Source organism: Trachypithecus francoisi, unplaced genomic scaffold (assembly GCF_009764315.1).
Source record: "Trachypithecus francoisi isolate TF-2019V2 unplaced genomic scaffold, Tfra_2.0 Lachesis_group2, whole genome shotgun sequence".
Lineage (NCBI taxonomy): Eukaryota > Metazoa > Chordata > Mammalia > Primates > Cercopithecidae > Trachypithecus > Trachypithecus francoisi.
This window is the reverse complement of record NW_022681465.1, coordinates 156,898,679-156,915,127: the sequence shown is the minus strand read 5'-3', so window position 1 is coordinate 156,915,127 and position 16,449 is coordinate 156,898,679. Positions and strand designations below refer to the sequence as shown.

The following is a 16,449-nucleotide window of genomic DNA, read 5'->3' as shown; positions in this document are numbered from 1 at the left end:
TTTGATGAAATGATGCAGGCAGACTCCTCAGCCTATTGCCCACCCATGCTAACTGGCACACAGGCAGGGATCTCTGCTGCTGAAATTCACAGGCATCTCCTGCAGACATTGGCCACTGTTTTCCCTGTTGATCAACACTGGATTTGGCATCTATCCAGGAAGGTCCCATGTCCACTCCCTTTGCAAGTCAGGAGTCTGCAAGAGCAGAAGCACTAGATGCCATAAGACCCCGGCTGTGGTTAGCAGTGGCAAGGTGGGGCCGAGCTGTGGCCTGGTGCCCACATCAGACTCCACTCTGAAGCCACCATGCACCTGCTTGAAGCGAGAGGTCCAGCATGATGGGTTACCCCCAGCTGTCACCCGGGTTGACTTTCACATGGGCATGTTATTCCCATTCTCCTCTGAGTCAGGCCCTCGGCCTGCTGCTTGGCCTTTGAATCCTGTTGTTGATTCATAGAACCACCAAGAGAGGACCCCTGCCCTGCCCTGCCCTGTGCCCTTGGGGTGAGGCAGTGAGGGTGCAGCAGGTGTACGGCCCCTGGCTTCTGCCTTCATGGAGGGCAGGGTCTCCTTTGCTTGTCCCCAGAGCCTATTACAGAGCTTGGCCCAGTGGGCTCACGGAATATGTGCATGAGTGGTGCTCAGCATCCGATGGGGTAGATGGCCACGTAACCACATGACAGCTGTTCAGAAGGCACAGCGCTGTGGCTGGCAGGTGTGCAGGGTGCACTGAGAGAGAGGGCACATTCCCCAGACAGAATGGTCAGAGAGGGCTTCCTGGAGGAGGCATAAGGGATGTCTAAGAGCAGAGCCCTGCAGGGTTGAGTAGGATTACAAATAAGTGGAGGTTGTAGTGTGTTCTGGTGGGGAACTGGTGTATGCAAAGGTCTGAAGGTGAGATACGAGTGGCCCTAGGGAGGAAGTACAGTAGTGAGCATGCGAGGGGATTATGTGAGATGAGGCTGAAGAGGACCCTCCTTTCTCCATTCCCAGGCCTGCCAAAGTGTTAGAAGGCAGCTTCTAAACTTCCATGCACCTCAGATTCCTCAGCTACCGAATGGAGGTACTGCCATCACTATCTGCAGGTGTTGCAGGATTACACGGGCAGAGTGAGTGTGGGTGTTTTGTATGTGTAAAGGGCTGAGTGGGGTGTGGCGATGGTTTTGGGGGTGCTGCCCTTTGAGACAACCTGGGGTGACTAGGGACACATAGGAGGACAGGAGAGGGCCCCCTGGAAAAAGGTGCCCCTTGGGTGGAATCTCAGTGGATTTGCCCATAACTAAATCCTGGAGGGGCTGTTAGTGACCGTGGACAAATATAAGCACCTTGAGCTCAGTGAAAGTTCCTTAAAGTTAGCCCAGCACTGGCCCAAGGTGGCGTTTCCCTCTAGAGGATGTGGCCTCAGGGCCAAGTGCATTCTCTCTCGGGTCCAGAGGCCTCCTTGAGGTGGGAATCCACAGCCAGGACCTCCATGGGACCTAATGAGGAGCTGCGGGCTTTCAATTACGAACGCGGCCCTGGCTCTGCACCGTTTGACTGACAGCTCATTACCTCACTGCCATTTCTGGGCAGTGGAATTTAATCTCCCAGATGGGAAGCAAATCAATTTGCCCATCCGCCGCAGCTGAGCCTACTTGAACTCAACTCTAATTTATTCTCTTAAGCTTAGGAAGCCTTGTCATTCCAAGGTACAGAAATATCAGGTTTCCTAGCCAGTCTGGCCAGAGAGTGCACAGGGAGACAAGCTGAGAGGGTCGTGCCTGGAGCCCAACCTGGGTGAGCAGTGGTGGTCAGCAGGGGATATGCCATCACCCTGTGTCAGAAGAAGCTGGGCTCTGGCCCAGCAGGCCAGGCTGGTGGATGGGAAGGGATGTGTATGGGAATGAGGGATAGTGTGACTCCTGATGTCGGGATCCAGGGTTCCTGTTCCAGGGCTCAGGACAGGAAGAGACTCCCTAGCAAGGCAGATCTGACCTCCTGCCTGCATGTGTTCTAGGACCATGCTGGTGATCATCACTTAGTGATCACTGCTCTGGTTTCAGGGCTTTGAACATAAGATTTGGAAGGTGTCTTTCTGGGATTTTCAGCTTTTTACTCTCCTCAAGGAGCAGTTACAAACCAGAAGCCAAGGCAGTGACCTTTAACCTGTGACATTGGGATCATTTTCCTCCTCTGCCCAGTAGGGCCATCAGAAGGCTTCTTTGCCAGGGAGTACATGACCTGCTAGGAGTGCTCTAGGGAACATTCATGCAGACACCGAGTGTGTGCAGGCCGTGGTGGTGAGTGGCTACTGTCCTCTGCTGTGGGTGCTGGGTCCCCCATCAGACGCTGGGGAGTCCCGGTACCCTGTTCTAAGTTAGCCAAGGGAGTTATTAACAGAAGATCTGCAGACAGTTCCAGTCACTTCACAGAGCAAAATAGGCCAAGGAGGGCCTCTCAAGGAGAAATGTCAGCTATGTTTTGTGGGAGGCAGAATCCTGGCTGCTCTCTGCCCAAGTTCAAAGGGTGTTTGTCTGCATGTTCCTCCTTTCTATACTCTGCCAACACAGAGGGCTCTGGGGCCTTGCTATGTGCATGTGAATGTGTGTGTGTGTGTGTGTGTGTGTGTGTGTGTGGTGTGTGTGTGTGTGCATGTGCACCCATGGGAATGGGTGAGTGTGGGAGGGGTGGGGGTCGCTTAGTGGGGAGAAGGGGAGTGAGGACGAAGTGCTTCCTATGGAGAGAATGTTTCTAAGACACTCTTCTCTGAGTTCGACAAGGCAGCCCAGGCTGGCTTGGTTTCCAGGGTCAGGGAAAGGCCACTCTATTTACACACCTTTGCAGAGGAGCATGGAGGGCAGGGCGGGGGCGGGGGATTAATGAGCAGTGTTATTGCCTGCCTGTCAGGAGGCTCATGTGATATTGTTTTGATATGGGGGGCCCCCAGAAGCAAACACAACAGGCTAGGTTATAAATGGAAGAAAAGGTGGCCTCGCCCCTGCCATTGAGTGTTCCCCTTTCTTCTCAGCCGGGAGTGGGCCCCAGGACTCCCTCCTCGCCCCATCACCTTTAGGTGGATCACTGGAAGGCGGCACCAAGGCCAGCTCCCAAGATAACATCGGCCAGGAGTGCCTGGCAGCAAAAACTAAACATGGTAGTTGCTAATGAATAAATTGAGCAAGACCTCGTTCCAGGACCATTCGGGGTGATTGACAAGGCAGGCTAAGTGACAAATAAGGACATGAGAGGCTTGCCTGACCCAAAGTAGACAGACCCACAGTGGACAGGCCCAGTGAGGGCTTCCACCTCCTGAGAAAGGCTGACCACCCCCGGTACTGGGAATGGCAGGACCTTGGGTGAGAAAGGGAAGCCCACCTTTTTTTTTTTTTTTTTTTTTTTCTGTTTTTTTGCCTTAGTGTAAGCCAATTCCTCTGTCAGAGCTGACTGTAGCTGTGACCAAATACAGTCACCTGACCCTGAATGGGAGGGGGAATTCTGCCACAGACAAATCCATGGGTAGACAACTCCAAATGCTGGGGATGGCATGTAGTGAGCAGAGGCCAGGGCTGAAGTGGCTGTCTTAGGTGGGAAGAGGGTGAAGACAGAGTCTCCATAGAGAGGGTGCAGGAGCTCCCCAGCTGGGGCTGACAGAGCAGCCTCTATGCTAGCTTGCCGTCTGTTACCCATGGCCTTGCTCTCCTGACCTGGGAGATTCCAACTTTTCCTATCAAATCCAGCACTGGGCTTTCTGCTCCAAGAAGCCTTCCCTGAGCCTGCTCAGCCGGAGAGCAAAACTCCCTGCTCTGGGCCCCTGCCTTTTTAGCAGGTACTTCTCTGAGTTAGTGCTTGCTGGACAATGCTTGCTTACCTGCCTTTGTAAGAAACCCTGAATCCAAGGCCTCTTTCATAGAAAGCATTTAGTAAGTCCTTGCTGACCACTGGATTGCTTTAAATGCATTCCTATTCATCTGTCATCCAACAAGTTCTGTTTAAGTTCCCAGGGCCAGCCACACAGGACCTCTCAGTGAGTAGGCAAGCCCTGCATAACCTGAAGAACAAAATATTGGGATGGATAGCAAAGGAGAATTCAGCTCCAGGAGCTGGTTGTAGAGTCAGAGCTGGGTTCAAATCCCACCTCCACCATTCATGGCTGTGTGACCTTAGGGAATACACTTCACTTCTTTGTGAGATCGTATTACCTATCTCATAGGGTTGCCATGAGAAGTCAATGATGTAGAAGACACACACATACAGTGGTTGTTATTGTCAGTTTAGTACCAGTTGGAGCCACAGCATTGCGTTAGAACTCAGATGTCATTTAAAGGCACCCATGGAGGAGCACTGAGAAAATCGTCTGGATTATTCGGGACGGGGGCCAGCTGTTGAGGGCAAGAATTGTTCTTGAGAAACGAATGGGAGTGGGTGTTGTCTGCCTAATGCTGCCATTGGATCACAGGGATGTGTGGCTGTGAGGCTGGGGGGACTCAGCACAGCGACAGTGGCTGGGGCAGCTGTTGGTGGCATCCACTGCAAGCCTGCCTCTGAAGGCTTACAGTGAAGGGAAGGGCTGGGCTGCAACACTTCACCTCTCTAGAACCTGCAGGATTTTACCCCCCTCACAAAATACTTTCATTTCTGTTAAGTTTTACTAACTGCAAACTTGTCTTTTGAATAGAGGCATGTGTGCATTTCAAGAGTTCCTTGCAGTTGCACCAATTTTTTTTGAAAGGAATGAGCTTTTTCCCCCCTTAAAGCATGAGGCTGACATCAGAGAACAGTTTTTGATCCCAGTTTTAAAAATAAAGTGAGTGGCTTAGCAATGGTGGGAACCCCAGGCAGCTTGTTGGCTCACTTTCCCTCAGTTTCATTGAAAACAGTTTCTACAGTGTGCCCACATCACAGGGCATGATGCACTTTGGATTACTCAAAGTTTAGAAACATTTAGGTGATTATGGTAAATCATTCATGCAAATAGCAATAAATGCAATTTACTCTTGTGCAATCACAAGGAGAGCAGAAATCCGCAGCCCTTTTCTCTAGTTCTCAATCCTTTTAGCGACATCTAGTGGAAGATCTTTGAAAAACACATTTGCTTCTGTGGTGTTCCTCCACAGTTAAGCCCATCCAATTAAGTCATTTAAACTTGGTTACATCTACAAGTCCCTCTGTGTTTCAGTCTCCGAGTTAGAAATACCAAGGCCAAATGGACTCTCTTTGCTGGTAAGCGCATGCCATCAGGGACCCTATATCACAATAGTCAGAAACTCTGCATTTGAATCTGGTTGTCACTTTTCAGCAGTGTGATCACCTCCGGCTATAAAATGTATCTAATAATAGGACCTGCCCTATAGGGTTATTGCAAGGACCAAATGAAATGAGAACCATGAAAGACTCAGCACAGCACCTGCCATACAGTAAATATCAGTCTGACCGGCTAACAGTGGCCACAGTTTTCCACTACCCTCCGTCCACACTGCAGATCCTACCTGTACAAATGCTCTTGGGTGGAGGGCACATAGTATGGTTTGTCTAAGCAGTTTGCTGGTATTAACTATGAAGTGGTATCATTTTAAGATGCATCTTCTTATAAAGATAATGCATTCCCCCCCACCCCCCACCCCCCGCTCTCTCTCATTTCAAATCAAGAAACAGGAATACATCATCTAGACCCAGCAAAGATCTTGGGGAAAAAATGCCACAGAACTCCTTATGTTCAGATGAAATTTGGAAAAATCATCTTTCAGGTTTAAGTTGGAAGTCGTTGCCTTTTCATGGAAAAGATTGGTTGTGTGATGGTCTCGGGTCTTCTGTTTGAAGAGCACAGTTTGGGAAGGAAAAATGGGCCTTGACATTCATCCATGATACGCCGTGTGCTCCGTATTTCTTCCTGGTTCAAGTCTGCTTTAGATGCAGGCATCTTTCTTTTCTTTTCTCTTTTCTTTTCTTTCTTTCAGAGATGGAAAGAGTCTTCTGTGTATTTCAGGCAAATTAAGGTTAAGGTTTAAGTGCCCTTTGAAGCAAAAAGTGTCCACGTTTTGCTAACATATTTTAGCTACTCTGGCTTGGCTGAGGTCTTCCTAAATAATCAACATCCCTCAACAGCCTTGGCAGTGAGAAGGCATGTGAAAGCTGCCAGCACATCCCAGGAGCCTTGGCTGTGGCAGCTTGTCCTTGGAAAGCTCCCAGCACCCTTCTGCCAGGGATCCCGTCCTGCAGGGATGACAGACCCAGCAGTCCCGGCAGAGGGCATGAGGCTCCAGCAGCTCCATCAGCAAGTGGCCAGGCCCGGCCCTGAGCCAGAGACTGTCAGAAGGGGACAATGGTAAGGAGAGAGCTGGGCTCAGGGTCTGAAGCCCTGGCTCTGCGCCAGCCTGCCACATGCCACCTGCACAGCTTTTGATATACTCCCTCCTTCCTCTGTGGAATGGGGATAACACCCTGGCCCAAGGGTCACACAGAACCAAAAGGTGAGGCTTTATAAAAATTCTCTCTACAAACCACTGAGACGATCAGATGGCCCACACCCACCCAGGTTGCACTGAACACTGTGGAGCATCCAAGGAGTTGTGGGGGCAGGGCGGGGGTTGAGGGGGATGGGCTGCCCTGCTCCCACATCCTGTGACTGCAGAGGCCAACTTAGGACCCGCAACTTACAGGCACAATAACGGAAACACACCAGTCACAACAACAGTTTAACATTTTACTAAATCAACTCACACAAATTCCAAATTGCAAATATAATTAAGGACAACAGATTCTGCTTTACCTTATTAAATCTTCCATTTTCAAATCCATCATTAAGACAAAAAGTAACCAAAAATTAGGTCTGTTGCAAATTCATGATTCTTCTGAGGGGGGAAAAAAAAAGAACATTAGAGTAAAAAGAACGCCACTGGGTGTACGATAAAGCACCACAACACACGGTTACAAACGGGGCTTCCTGGCTTCGGCGACAGGTAAAAGACGCTGTTCTCCCGACTGCTGTGCGTCAATTAGGGTTTCATTAAAATAAAACTATAAAATCTCCTAGGTTACACTAAGTCAGACACAGTCTGGAACACAGTGCTTAACAACAGTAATGCCAACTATCAGTGCTAACATAAAAACATTTTAGAAGGTCAAAAACAATTAAACTGGAAACCAAAGCCTTATTTTCCCTAGATGAGCAAAATTGAAAATGAAAGGGGTCCCACCTCCCAGTAGGAGTGAAGGGGATTTTTTTTTCTTTTAAATTGGAGGTGGGGTACATGGTGCAGCTGGTTCTGTTGTTGCTCAGCCTAGTTGGCGTCCAGCTTGGCCATTTCCTGCACGTAGATGCCTATACTCTCACTGTCAAAAAGCACGAAGTACACCGTTTTGATGGAAGAGGACATTGTGGACACGAAGTAACTGGAGATGGCCTTCAGAATCAGCTGAGCTGCTGTCTGCTTTGGAAAACCGTTCCTGGAGAAGAGAAAACAAGCACTCAGCAACTGGGATGCCATGGGGACCGCGGGACCAGCCCCACCCTACGGGCCACCTCCCTCGGTGCTGCAGCTTGCTGTGTATTGGGTCCGTGTCTGTTGAGCCCCGTGTCTGCTTGTATACCAGCGTGGGAAAGCCCAGCGCCCAGAAGACAGGACGGGGGACAGACAACTGGACAGAGAGCTGGCACCTGCAGAAGGACGTGCTATGTGCTTTTAGAGAAGGCAGCAGCCAGCAAACAGAATAGTGTTTTGTGGTGTGCATTAAGCCCCCAAAGGGCAGTGTGAGCTCCTGATTTTCTTTTTCTGTCATGCCTTTGACTAGCACAGTGCCTGAGCCATAGCCCAGGCTCTCGATGTCAGCCCCAGGGGATCAGGGGATGACTGCAGGTTCTCTGGGAAGGCACTGACCTCTATCCACCCACACAGAAGAGTTACCCCTTCATACCAGGGCCACTGCCCAGGAATCCACCCTCTAACACACACCAGTGGTACCACCCCAGAGGCCACAACGCAGGGAGCAGTGGGCTCTTCAACTCAGGGCTATCATCCAAGTTTCCAAGCCAAATGTATTTGAATCCACATACACTTCCGCTTCAAATGTCATGTGGCAATTTTTGGAGGTAGATGCTCTGGACTTAAAAATGTGAAATCGGGACTGGCCGTCACTGCTCTGTGGTGTGCCTGAGGCTGCTTCTGGTCAGCATGGCATGTGGGTAGCCCAGGAGACCCAGGAGGAGATGGGCAGCTTTGCCTGCTCTAGTGAAAACCTGGGTTTAGAGCCAGTGGCCCTGGATTCACATCCCTTACTGGTCCCATTTTACAGTTAAGGATACTGAGGGTGAGTCTGGGGTCAGCTCTCATGGGTGGCTCTTTGTTCACTGGGAGATCTATGGTCATCGATCTGCCTGAGCCTGTGGGTGTGCTGGTGTCCAAAGCACTGGGCCAGTCCGCCTATTTCAGCTGGAGTTCTCCTTCACATGAGGCACCTGCTGCCAGGTGGAGGGGTTTCCAGAGGTGTAAGGTAGGCATCTACTGTAGTACTGCTAGCCTCACTCACTGCATGCCTGTGCATTCTGAACCTCCTGGCTTGGCCCTGGAGCACCTCAGTGGTCCACTGTTGACAGTGCACAGTGCATTTCACAGCCACAGGGGAAACCCTCTTATGATTTGCTTTTGACCATACACCGCTTCACCCAGCTTGTGGAGACTTAGGAGCTTCTGGATGCCTCAGGAGTGGAGTTCCCTCTTAGAGGACATGAGATGTGCCCTCAGCCTATGTGAAGGAGCCTGCGGGCAATCAGTTAGTGGGGGGGCAACCCACGGTTCCTTCACACACAGGTGGCAGCTCCTCAGCCACAGAACACACCCACAGAGCAGCAGCCAGTGCATACAACCCTGCCCATGAGAGGCGTCAGAGCTCCAGAGCCGCTCTGGCCACAAGAGTGGTGTCAGACCTGTGCAGCTTCCTCCTGGGAGACCCTGGTGATTCTAGACCCATAGGTGGGCCAGGATAGTGGGTGTCATGTACAGTGAAGGAAAAGGGCTCTGCTGAGAGCAGACAAGTCATTCCTCTGGCACCAGTGCTGTTTGCAGATCTGAAATCTCGGCCCACACCAGGCACAGCTGCCTTTACTATACTCACAGGAGTCAAGGAGCACAGAGGACAGGTTATCTGGATTGAACCACGTTGGGAACTGCTTGAGGAGATAAACTCCGTCTTCCATTTTTGGGGGGCATCTTTCCAGCAGCTCAGGCTGCTTCCAGATATGGGCTGGGCTCCTCAGTCCTGTTGCAGCCTGCACTTGGGCCAAGGGACCAAGAGCTTCTGGAGCAGGCAGAACCCTGTCTGTGGATGTGACCTGGAAGAACGGGGGCTGCAGGGTGCTGAGAGGAGCTGTGAGAAGTTGCTTTCTGCATGTGAAGCCCAAGACTATGCTCTGCCAGCTCCAAGGTTCCTGCAGCGAGGTGCCCTCCTGCCTGTCTCAGCCTCACATGTGCACAGGGGGCTGGGCTGAGGGCCTGTGGAACTGCTGCAAATAGCAGTTGTCAGGTGGCCTGATGGTCTGCCTAGCTGAGCTAGCCCTGGGGCAGGGCTTCTGTAGCTGCAGCCGGGCTGTGTGCCCAGGCAGCTGTCTCCAATGGTTACCTACATTCCACACAAGCTGGGTGAGATGTGGTATGATGCGGACACAGTGTGGCCTGGCCCATGCCGTGCCATGCTGACTGGGAGGTCCCAAGGGGTTTCCATGGAACACACCAAAAGTGTGCCAGTCACTCCTGCCTGTGACCAGTGCTTTCTGACACAGACCCCTCCTGGGGCTTTCCCTGCCTCTGCCTTGGATCCTTACAAAAGGGTATGTGACTTTCAGTGAGGAAATATTCTTTTCTATTCCTCTACATCAACAGTTCTCACACTTCAGCCTGCATCAGAATTCTGGAGAGCTTGTCAAAACCGAACAGTTTGATTCAGCAGGTCTAGCACCTTTTGAGAACTGCTGTTCTACAAATAGCCAGCATGGACTTCATAATCTAAGCTTGCAGAGTGGACCCAGATGTTGAGGATCTGCAAATGGAGGAGGGAAGTCAGCATCCAATGTTTTAGACCTGCAGTGCCCACACCTGTCTGCACTCCCATTTAATAGCAGACTGTTCCACCGGAATGTCCCTGGCCTTGCAAGCATTTCAAGGTTGTTGGTGGGTGAACATGAATCTGGATTTGTTTCCAGGAAAACCCTTTGCTGACAAATCCATCCCTCTGTCCTAGGAAGCTACAGCCTAAGAAAGAAACCCTGCTATGGGACTGTGGCTGCTCTGGACTGCGCAGGCTGCCAGGAAGGAATGGCGGAGGTAACGGCTTTCCTAACGTTTTCTGGTGGGTCTCAAAATGTCTTGCTGCCAGTTAGAATGCCTATAGCAAAATGGAACGTGTAGGTGGATGCCCTGCAGGAGCACTCCACACAAAGCCCTGAGGCCTCCAGACAGAGGCAGCAGTAGCACACGCAGCAGCTGGGGCAGGTCAGACCCAGGTCTGCCTCTGAGGCATGGGTGGCCTGACAGCCCGCCTCCCTCCAGGGTAGAGAAGCAGAGTGGTTAAGAGCTCAGGATATCCTGGAGTCACACAGGATTTGAATTGTGGTCCCGCTTCGGTGCCTTGTTTCCCCATCCTGTGCAATGGAGTCAGAGTATGGGACAGGAAAATGCACAGCAAGCATGGCACAGAGAGTCTTCAGTTAAGAGGAACTGTCTATAAAGTAGGTGGCTTTGAAGGGTCTTTTAAAAGGCTCATGCAGTAGAAAACTGCCTCCTCCACCCTCGTCCCTGGGATAGCTGTGACTGGGTGACTGCTGTTGTCCTTGCAGTTACACTGTGCTAACAATGTTGGCCTCAGGACCCAGAGAGCTGCTGGCCATGACTGTGGGCATACAGCAAGCAGCAGGGGCTACACAGAGGCTCCCCGGCGCAGTACTGACTACTTTCAGGTGCACTCATGCCCACTGGTGTTGCATCTTTAGCTTCTTAGCTGGGTTCACTTGCTACTTGTATAACCACGGCCCCTCTGAACAGCCATTCCTGCCTGGCCTGGCCTCTGTGATGGCCACTCTGTCCTACAGCTGCACTGCCCTCCTTTCAGACCAGATGCTGCAGAGCAAGAGGGGCTAAGGGCTTCCACTCTAGAGTCAGAATTGGGTTTGAATCCCAGCTGCTGTGGGCTAGGGTGTTAACCTCTCTAAACATTAGTTTCCTCCACTAGAAATTAGGTGTTTCGGGGTCTATGCAATGATGACAATGGTGGTGATGAGGAGGCTGCCAGTGCTGCGGCCACCATCAGCCCCGCCCAGGAGATGAGTGCACTGTGTGTTGTTTCCACTCTCTTCAGCCCCTGATTTGGCCTGTGGGTTGTGTTTACGGAATATTCCTTAAGTTCCTCTGGAGTCAAGTGTTTCCTACACCATAGGGCTGGGACCTTGAGCAGACTAAAAGAGATAGCTGAGCTTTCCCTAAAGTCACTCCAATTGTGTAATGACCTTTGCCTTTCCCAAGAGTGCTAGACCTCAGTTTCCCAGGGCCAGTGCAAGATGCCCTCTTGGGTCAGCCTGCTCAGTAATAGCTGGGGGTGTACACATTGGATGCCTGTCCCATGGTCCTGTCTGGACATGCAGGAACTCCACCAAGGACCACATCCCAGTTCTGTTCAGCCCTCTTCTTGAGTGGGGCTTCACCACACACCCCTGTTTTCAGTGAGCTCACCTTCCAGGGCTGGGGCCAGGCAGGTATGCAGCAAATCCAGATTAGGAGCTCATTAGGGACCTCAGAGAGTCACAGGGGAAGAGGTTATATCCTGGGAGTCCAGGGAGATTTTCTGGAGCAGCCAGACTGGGAGCTTGCCCTTGATGACTGGGGAGGAGTAGAGGTGGATTCTGGTATTCTTTGTCAGTCACTTAGGGTATAGACATTCTTCTGCTAAGATTAGGTCCCCCTCGCACTGTGCTGTGAGCTGCTCTTAGGCCTTTACCATTTTTTAGTAATTAATTGCCAGGTTGTTTGAAGTTGCCCCAAACATAGGCCATTTTGATCCAAGTCATCAGGATCCTGAGCCGAGAGCAACAGTATGCAGGAAGGAGAACATTCAGAAGCGATGGTGATGGGGCCACCACTCCCCTGAGCTGTGCCCCCTGCAGCTAGAGAGGGGATAGGGCAGCCCCAAAGTGGCCTCTCACTTGAGGCCCCCAGGCTTTGGGTAAATGAAAAATTCTCCCCTATTCGAAGGCCAAAGGCCTTTGAGTTTCTGTCCTTTTATCTCACCTCTGAGGCCAGTGGTTAGGAGGGGAAAGAGGCTGATGGCTATACTTGGGCAGGTCAGGGAGTTCTCAGGTAGTGTTTTATGCAAAGAGAGTACACAGGCAGGGGACAGCCCTGTGGTGGGATGAGAGGAGGTAGGATCTGGGGTCTGGCTGACCAATGGAGACAGGAGGCAGGGGTTCCATGAGCCTAACAGCTCTGAAGCCAAGGGCTTCCGATCAAATTCTTGCTCTACCACGTACAAGTTGAGTGACCTCAAGTGAGTTACTTAACCCCTCTATGCTTCAGTTTCTTTGCCCTTGAAAGGAATAATAATGCTCACCTTGTAGGGTTGCTGTGAGATAATGCAGATAAAGGGTTTAGCACAGTGCCTGGGGCTCAACACATATCCATAAATAGTAGCTTGAAAAAAATAAACCACTTTCCTTTTAAGCTTATAAATCTAAGGAAAGTTTAATCAAAGCCCCAAACTAGTATTCTCTATGTACTACTCCTCTGGAGAGGGGTCACCCCTAATGTGAAACAGAGCTGAGGGAGTAGGGGTACCCATAAATATCATGACCAGAATGACTGAGGACAGGATGTCCAGATGCCAGGGCCTCACTTGCCCCCAGCAAGGCCGACAGGCTGGAGGGAGCCATCACACAGGTGTGGTTGTGGTCATCTTCCACACTAGGCTGTGTCGCCGGGCCTCAGCTAAGAGAGTGATCCTTTACCAACGGCCTCTTTCCCAACATGCTTACATTTATACTGTTTTAATTCCAACATTACTTTCATGCCAGAGACACTGGATGCAACAAACAAGCTGTTTTATTTCCCGTCCTAAAACCCACTGTGATTTACTGGCCGGCTCTGGTGTAATCCCATTTTTTTACTCATGAAAGAGAGGGCAGCTGTTTACACAGCTCTGTGGGGTGAGGTCTGCCTGGCAGATGTGGCCTGGGTAGCTGTACACATGTGCTGCCTTGGGCATTTCCCCCCTTAAAGCTTTCAATTGATTATTTTTATTCCTACTTTTTACTCCATGAAAAATGTAAATAAGTTTGTAATAACAGATGCTCTTTACTTCAATTAAAAATTTCTCAATACCCATATGAAAGGGTGTGAAATTATTACCTCCAATAAAGTTTCCTATTGCCTCCCTCTTCAGAAGCACCTTTCATCAGAGCAGATCAAAGTGCATCCGAAGCACTAATTAACTGAGACTCAGAACCATCTGTGAGGAAGGGCAGGGAAGTCCCTACAGCCTCACTTGCTGATAAGGCAGACTAGGGCAGAAAGGTTGATTCATTTACCAAAGGTCACACAGGACAGGAGAGCTGAGGGGCCTTACTCACAGAGCCCCAGGACCAGACAGCCCAGAGATGCAAGGCCAGGAAAGGGGGAGGCAAGCCTGCCCATAGCTCACCGACTGGTGAGGGGCTGCTGAGGAAATGCTCATTCTTCTGTTTTTCCCTTGACTGGGAGAAGTGGGGGCAGCAATGGGTGGCAGGCAGTGATAGAGGCTCCAGGCGCAATCGGAGATCTTTCCCCCAGAGCCTGGTACTGGTGGGTCCTTCCAGTCACACATGGCCTTGGCCACAGAAAGCCTTGGGGAATGGTGGCAGTGCCCATCTGCCTGTGGACAAGGTCTTTTGCTAGGCAGAATGTCAAGTGACAGGAAGCCCACCCCGTACTAGTTCTGCCACCAGTACTTGAGGTGTGGGACCTCAGTGATGGCAGCACGCAGGAGGCAAAATCACAAGGCCTGCCTAAGCAGAAAATGGCAAAGTGTACTCTCTATCCTCTCAAAAGTTTGGAAGGAAAGTGTTTGAGAGAGCAGCTTTCTATCAGTTCACGACATGGTTCTGAGGACCGTTGCTCAGGCTCGCCCAGAAGGAAAGGACAGCCTGCAGGGTCACAGGCAGTTGGTGCTACACAGCCCTGCCTTCCTTGGGTGCTGGGAGGGGCTGATGGGCAGAGACCCCAGAAGGCTCACAAGCTGGGATGGGAAGCCCCAGGAGCAGTGGCAGGTACTCTGTCCAAAGTGAGCCACCTGCCAACACAGAACCCCAGGTTATGGCTCCTCTTGGGCGCAAGTTGTTAACAGCTGCAGCCTCTAAAGGCCAGTTTCTTTTTGCTTCAGTGCCCATTGCAGATCTTGAGCCTTCCAGAGGCCTTGGACTTAGACCCTTGGTAGGGAGGACCATAGTGATGGGCAGTGGGACACAATCTCAGAGGTGGCTCTGCCCTGACAGGTCCTCATGTCTGCACCATGGGACACACTTCTGAAAGCACTCTGCCTTCTAAGAGCTCCTTTAATTTCTAGAGCAACCCTGAGACACTGCATGGGGGGATTATTATGCCAACTTCTCAGAAAGGGATTAATTTACATGTCATCACTCACCTGGTTAGTGGCCAAGCCAGGACGCAACTCCAGGCCTGACCCCTAAGCCAGAGTGCAGTGCTGCTCCAACAGGCAGGAACCTGATAGGTTATTTGCTGACATCTTCGGGGTGTACAACCAGGGAGGTATTGAGGGGGTTGCCCTGAGCCCTACCTGCATCATCAGCTGTCGAAAAACTAGACTTCTCCCATGGTGGTCCTCTGGGTATGTGTATGTCTTAGGGGCAGTTGTGTTGCTCGTGAAGACCTTGGTGAGTCTACCTGGGGATTTTCTGAGACAGGAAGTGGAGTAGGGCCCAGCCCTGTTTAAATCTCACGTAATTCCCCATTCCATTCCACCAGGTCCCATTACCGCATTAGCAGACTAGCAGGGTTACCTAGGGCAGTAAGACAGTGAGTCATGTAGAGACGCAGGTTCTTAGGAGGTGGAAGATGCTTGTGAGTAGAAAGGAAAGGTGCAGAGGGCTTTATCCAAAGAATACTGTGGTTTGGGTGGGAGGCTGTAACACAGCTATAGACTTATTCTGAGACAGCCAAGCTGTTCATTTGTATCCCTGTTATTCATACCTCCAGATCTTCTCCACCCATCTAAGTCACTGTGCTCTTCAAAACTTGCTCTCTGAGGCACCATTTCTGTGGTCCCAGTACACCCTGGGGTCCCCTTCTGTGATGACATTTGCTATCAAAACTGAAGTTTTGTATCATCCTTGGGATTTGGATCTCTCAAATTGTCCCTCATCATCATTTAATGTCTGCATTCTTCCCTATGTCGCGCTTCTGGTCTCTTTGGTTAAGGCAGCCTCCGCGGGCCTTGCACAGAGTGACAGCACCACAATTATGGGCGATGTGTGCGCAGAGACACACCCATGACTGATACGTAACAAGCATGTGCCCCTACCTGCCGCTGCCGATGGATGGAAATGCAATGGATTTCAGCTTCTTATCATCAGCCAGGGCCAAGCAGTTTTTCACTGTCTTTTCCAGAAGTTCTTCACACTTGTCTGCACCCCAGACTGGACTATTACAGTGGATCACAAACTTGGCGGGCAGGCCGTGACCTGCGCTTACGGCAGCTAGTGGTGGGGGGATGAAACAGAAATAGTGAGCTCTGGTTCACTACAAAGCACAAGATGCCAAACACAGACCCACTCCCCTGCCACCATACATCTTCCTGGGCCCTCCAATGGCCTGTGTCTGAGGAGTTCCACAGCTGTCTGCTGCGTTGTGATTCCAACGTGAGTTCGAGCCAAGAACTGCTCATCATTTAGTCTTTTCACTTGAAGGGGGGAGCCAAGCCAAGCCAAGCCACACCCTTGGAAAGTTGGCATTATGATGTGTCACCACCAGGAATTTTGACCAAGTTCGTAGTAAGCCTCTCTCCACTCTCAGAAAGCTTACACAGTTCTTCCAGAGGCAGAGCCTTACCCATCTAACTCAACACAAACTCAACTAAACATGTCAGAACATTTGCAGCCTTAAAATAATTTTGGGTTTCCAACCCTTCTTCTTTAAGTCGACTGGTGTGCTAATTATCGACTTGCACACCAATATGATGTATTTGTCTCTACTATGACGTATTCTCTAAATATCCCAGACCCAATTCAGGACAAAACTACCAGGAAAGCAACTGCTTTAAATAATCTGCTAAGTAAACTGACCAGCATCTCCGCTGCCATTGTCTTCTCCCTGCTGAGGATGGCCTCACTGTGTGAATAACTGATCCTGTTTATTTGTGGCAGAATTAGCTTAGTTTTTAAGGAAGTGTTTTTTCTTTTCCTAGAAGAGGGGCCCCTTTCCAGCTATACATCTCCACCAAAAA

The 16,449-nt window shown here is 50.7% G+C and overlaps 1 protein-coding gene across 5 annotated transcripts in view; it reads right to left on the bottom strand.

Moving 5' to 3' along the window:
• Positions 1-6,665: 6,665 nt before the first annotated feature.
• LOC117065844 (core histone macro-H2A.1) overlaps positions 6,666-16,449 on the bottom strand; it is a 66,092-nt gene continuing 56,308 nt past the window's right edge. For 4 of the 5 annotated variants that reach the window (XM_033181160.1, XM_033181162.1, XM_033181161.1 and 1 more), the window contains exons 8-9: positions 15,529-15,703; positions 6,666-7,422 (exon numbers count right to left, since the gene is read on the bottom strand). In XM_033181160.1, coding sequence (XP_033037051.1) covers positions 7,257-7,422; positions 15,529-15,703 — 341 coding nt within the window. In that variant the 3' untranslated portion in view covers positions 6,666-7,256. Of the gene's footprint in view, positions 7,423-7,753; positions 11,841-15,528; positions 15,704-16,449 lie in introns of those variants that run through there. The other variant, XM_033181164.1, reaches the window with a different exon arrangement.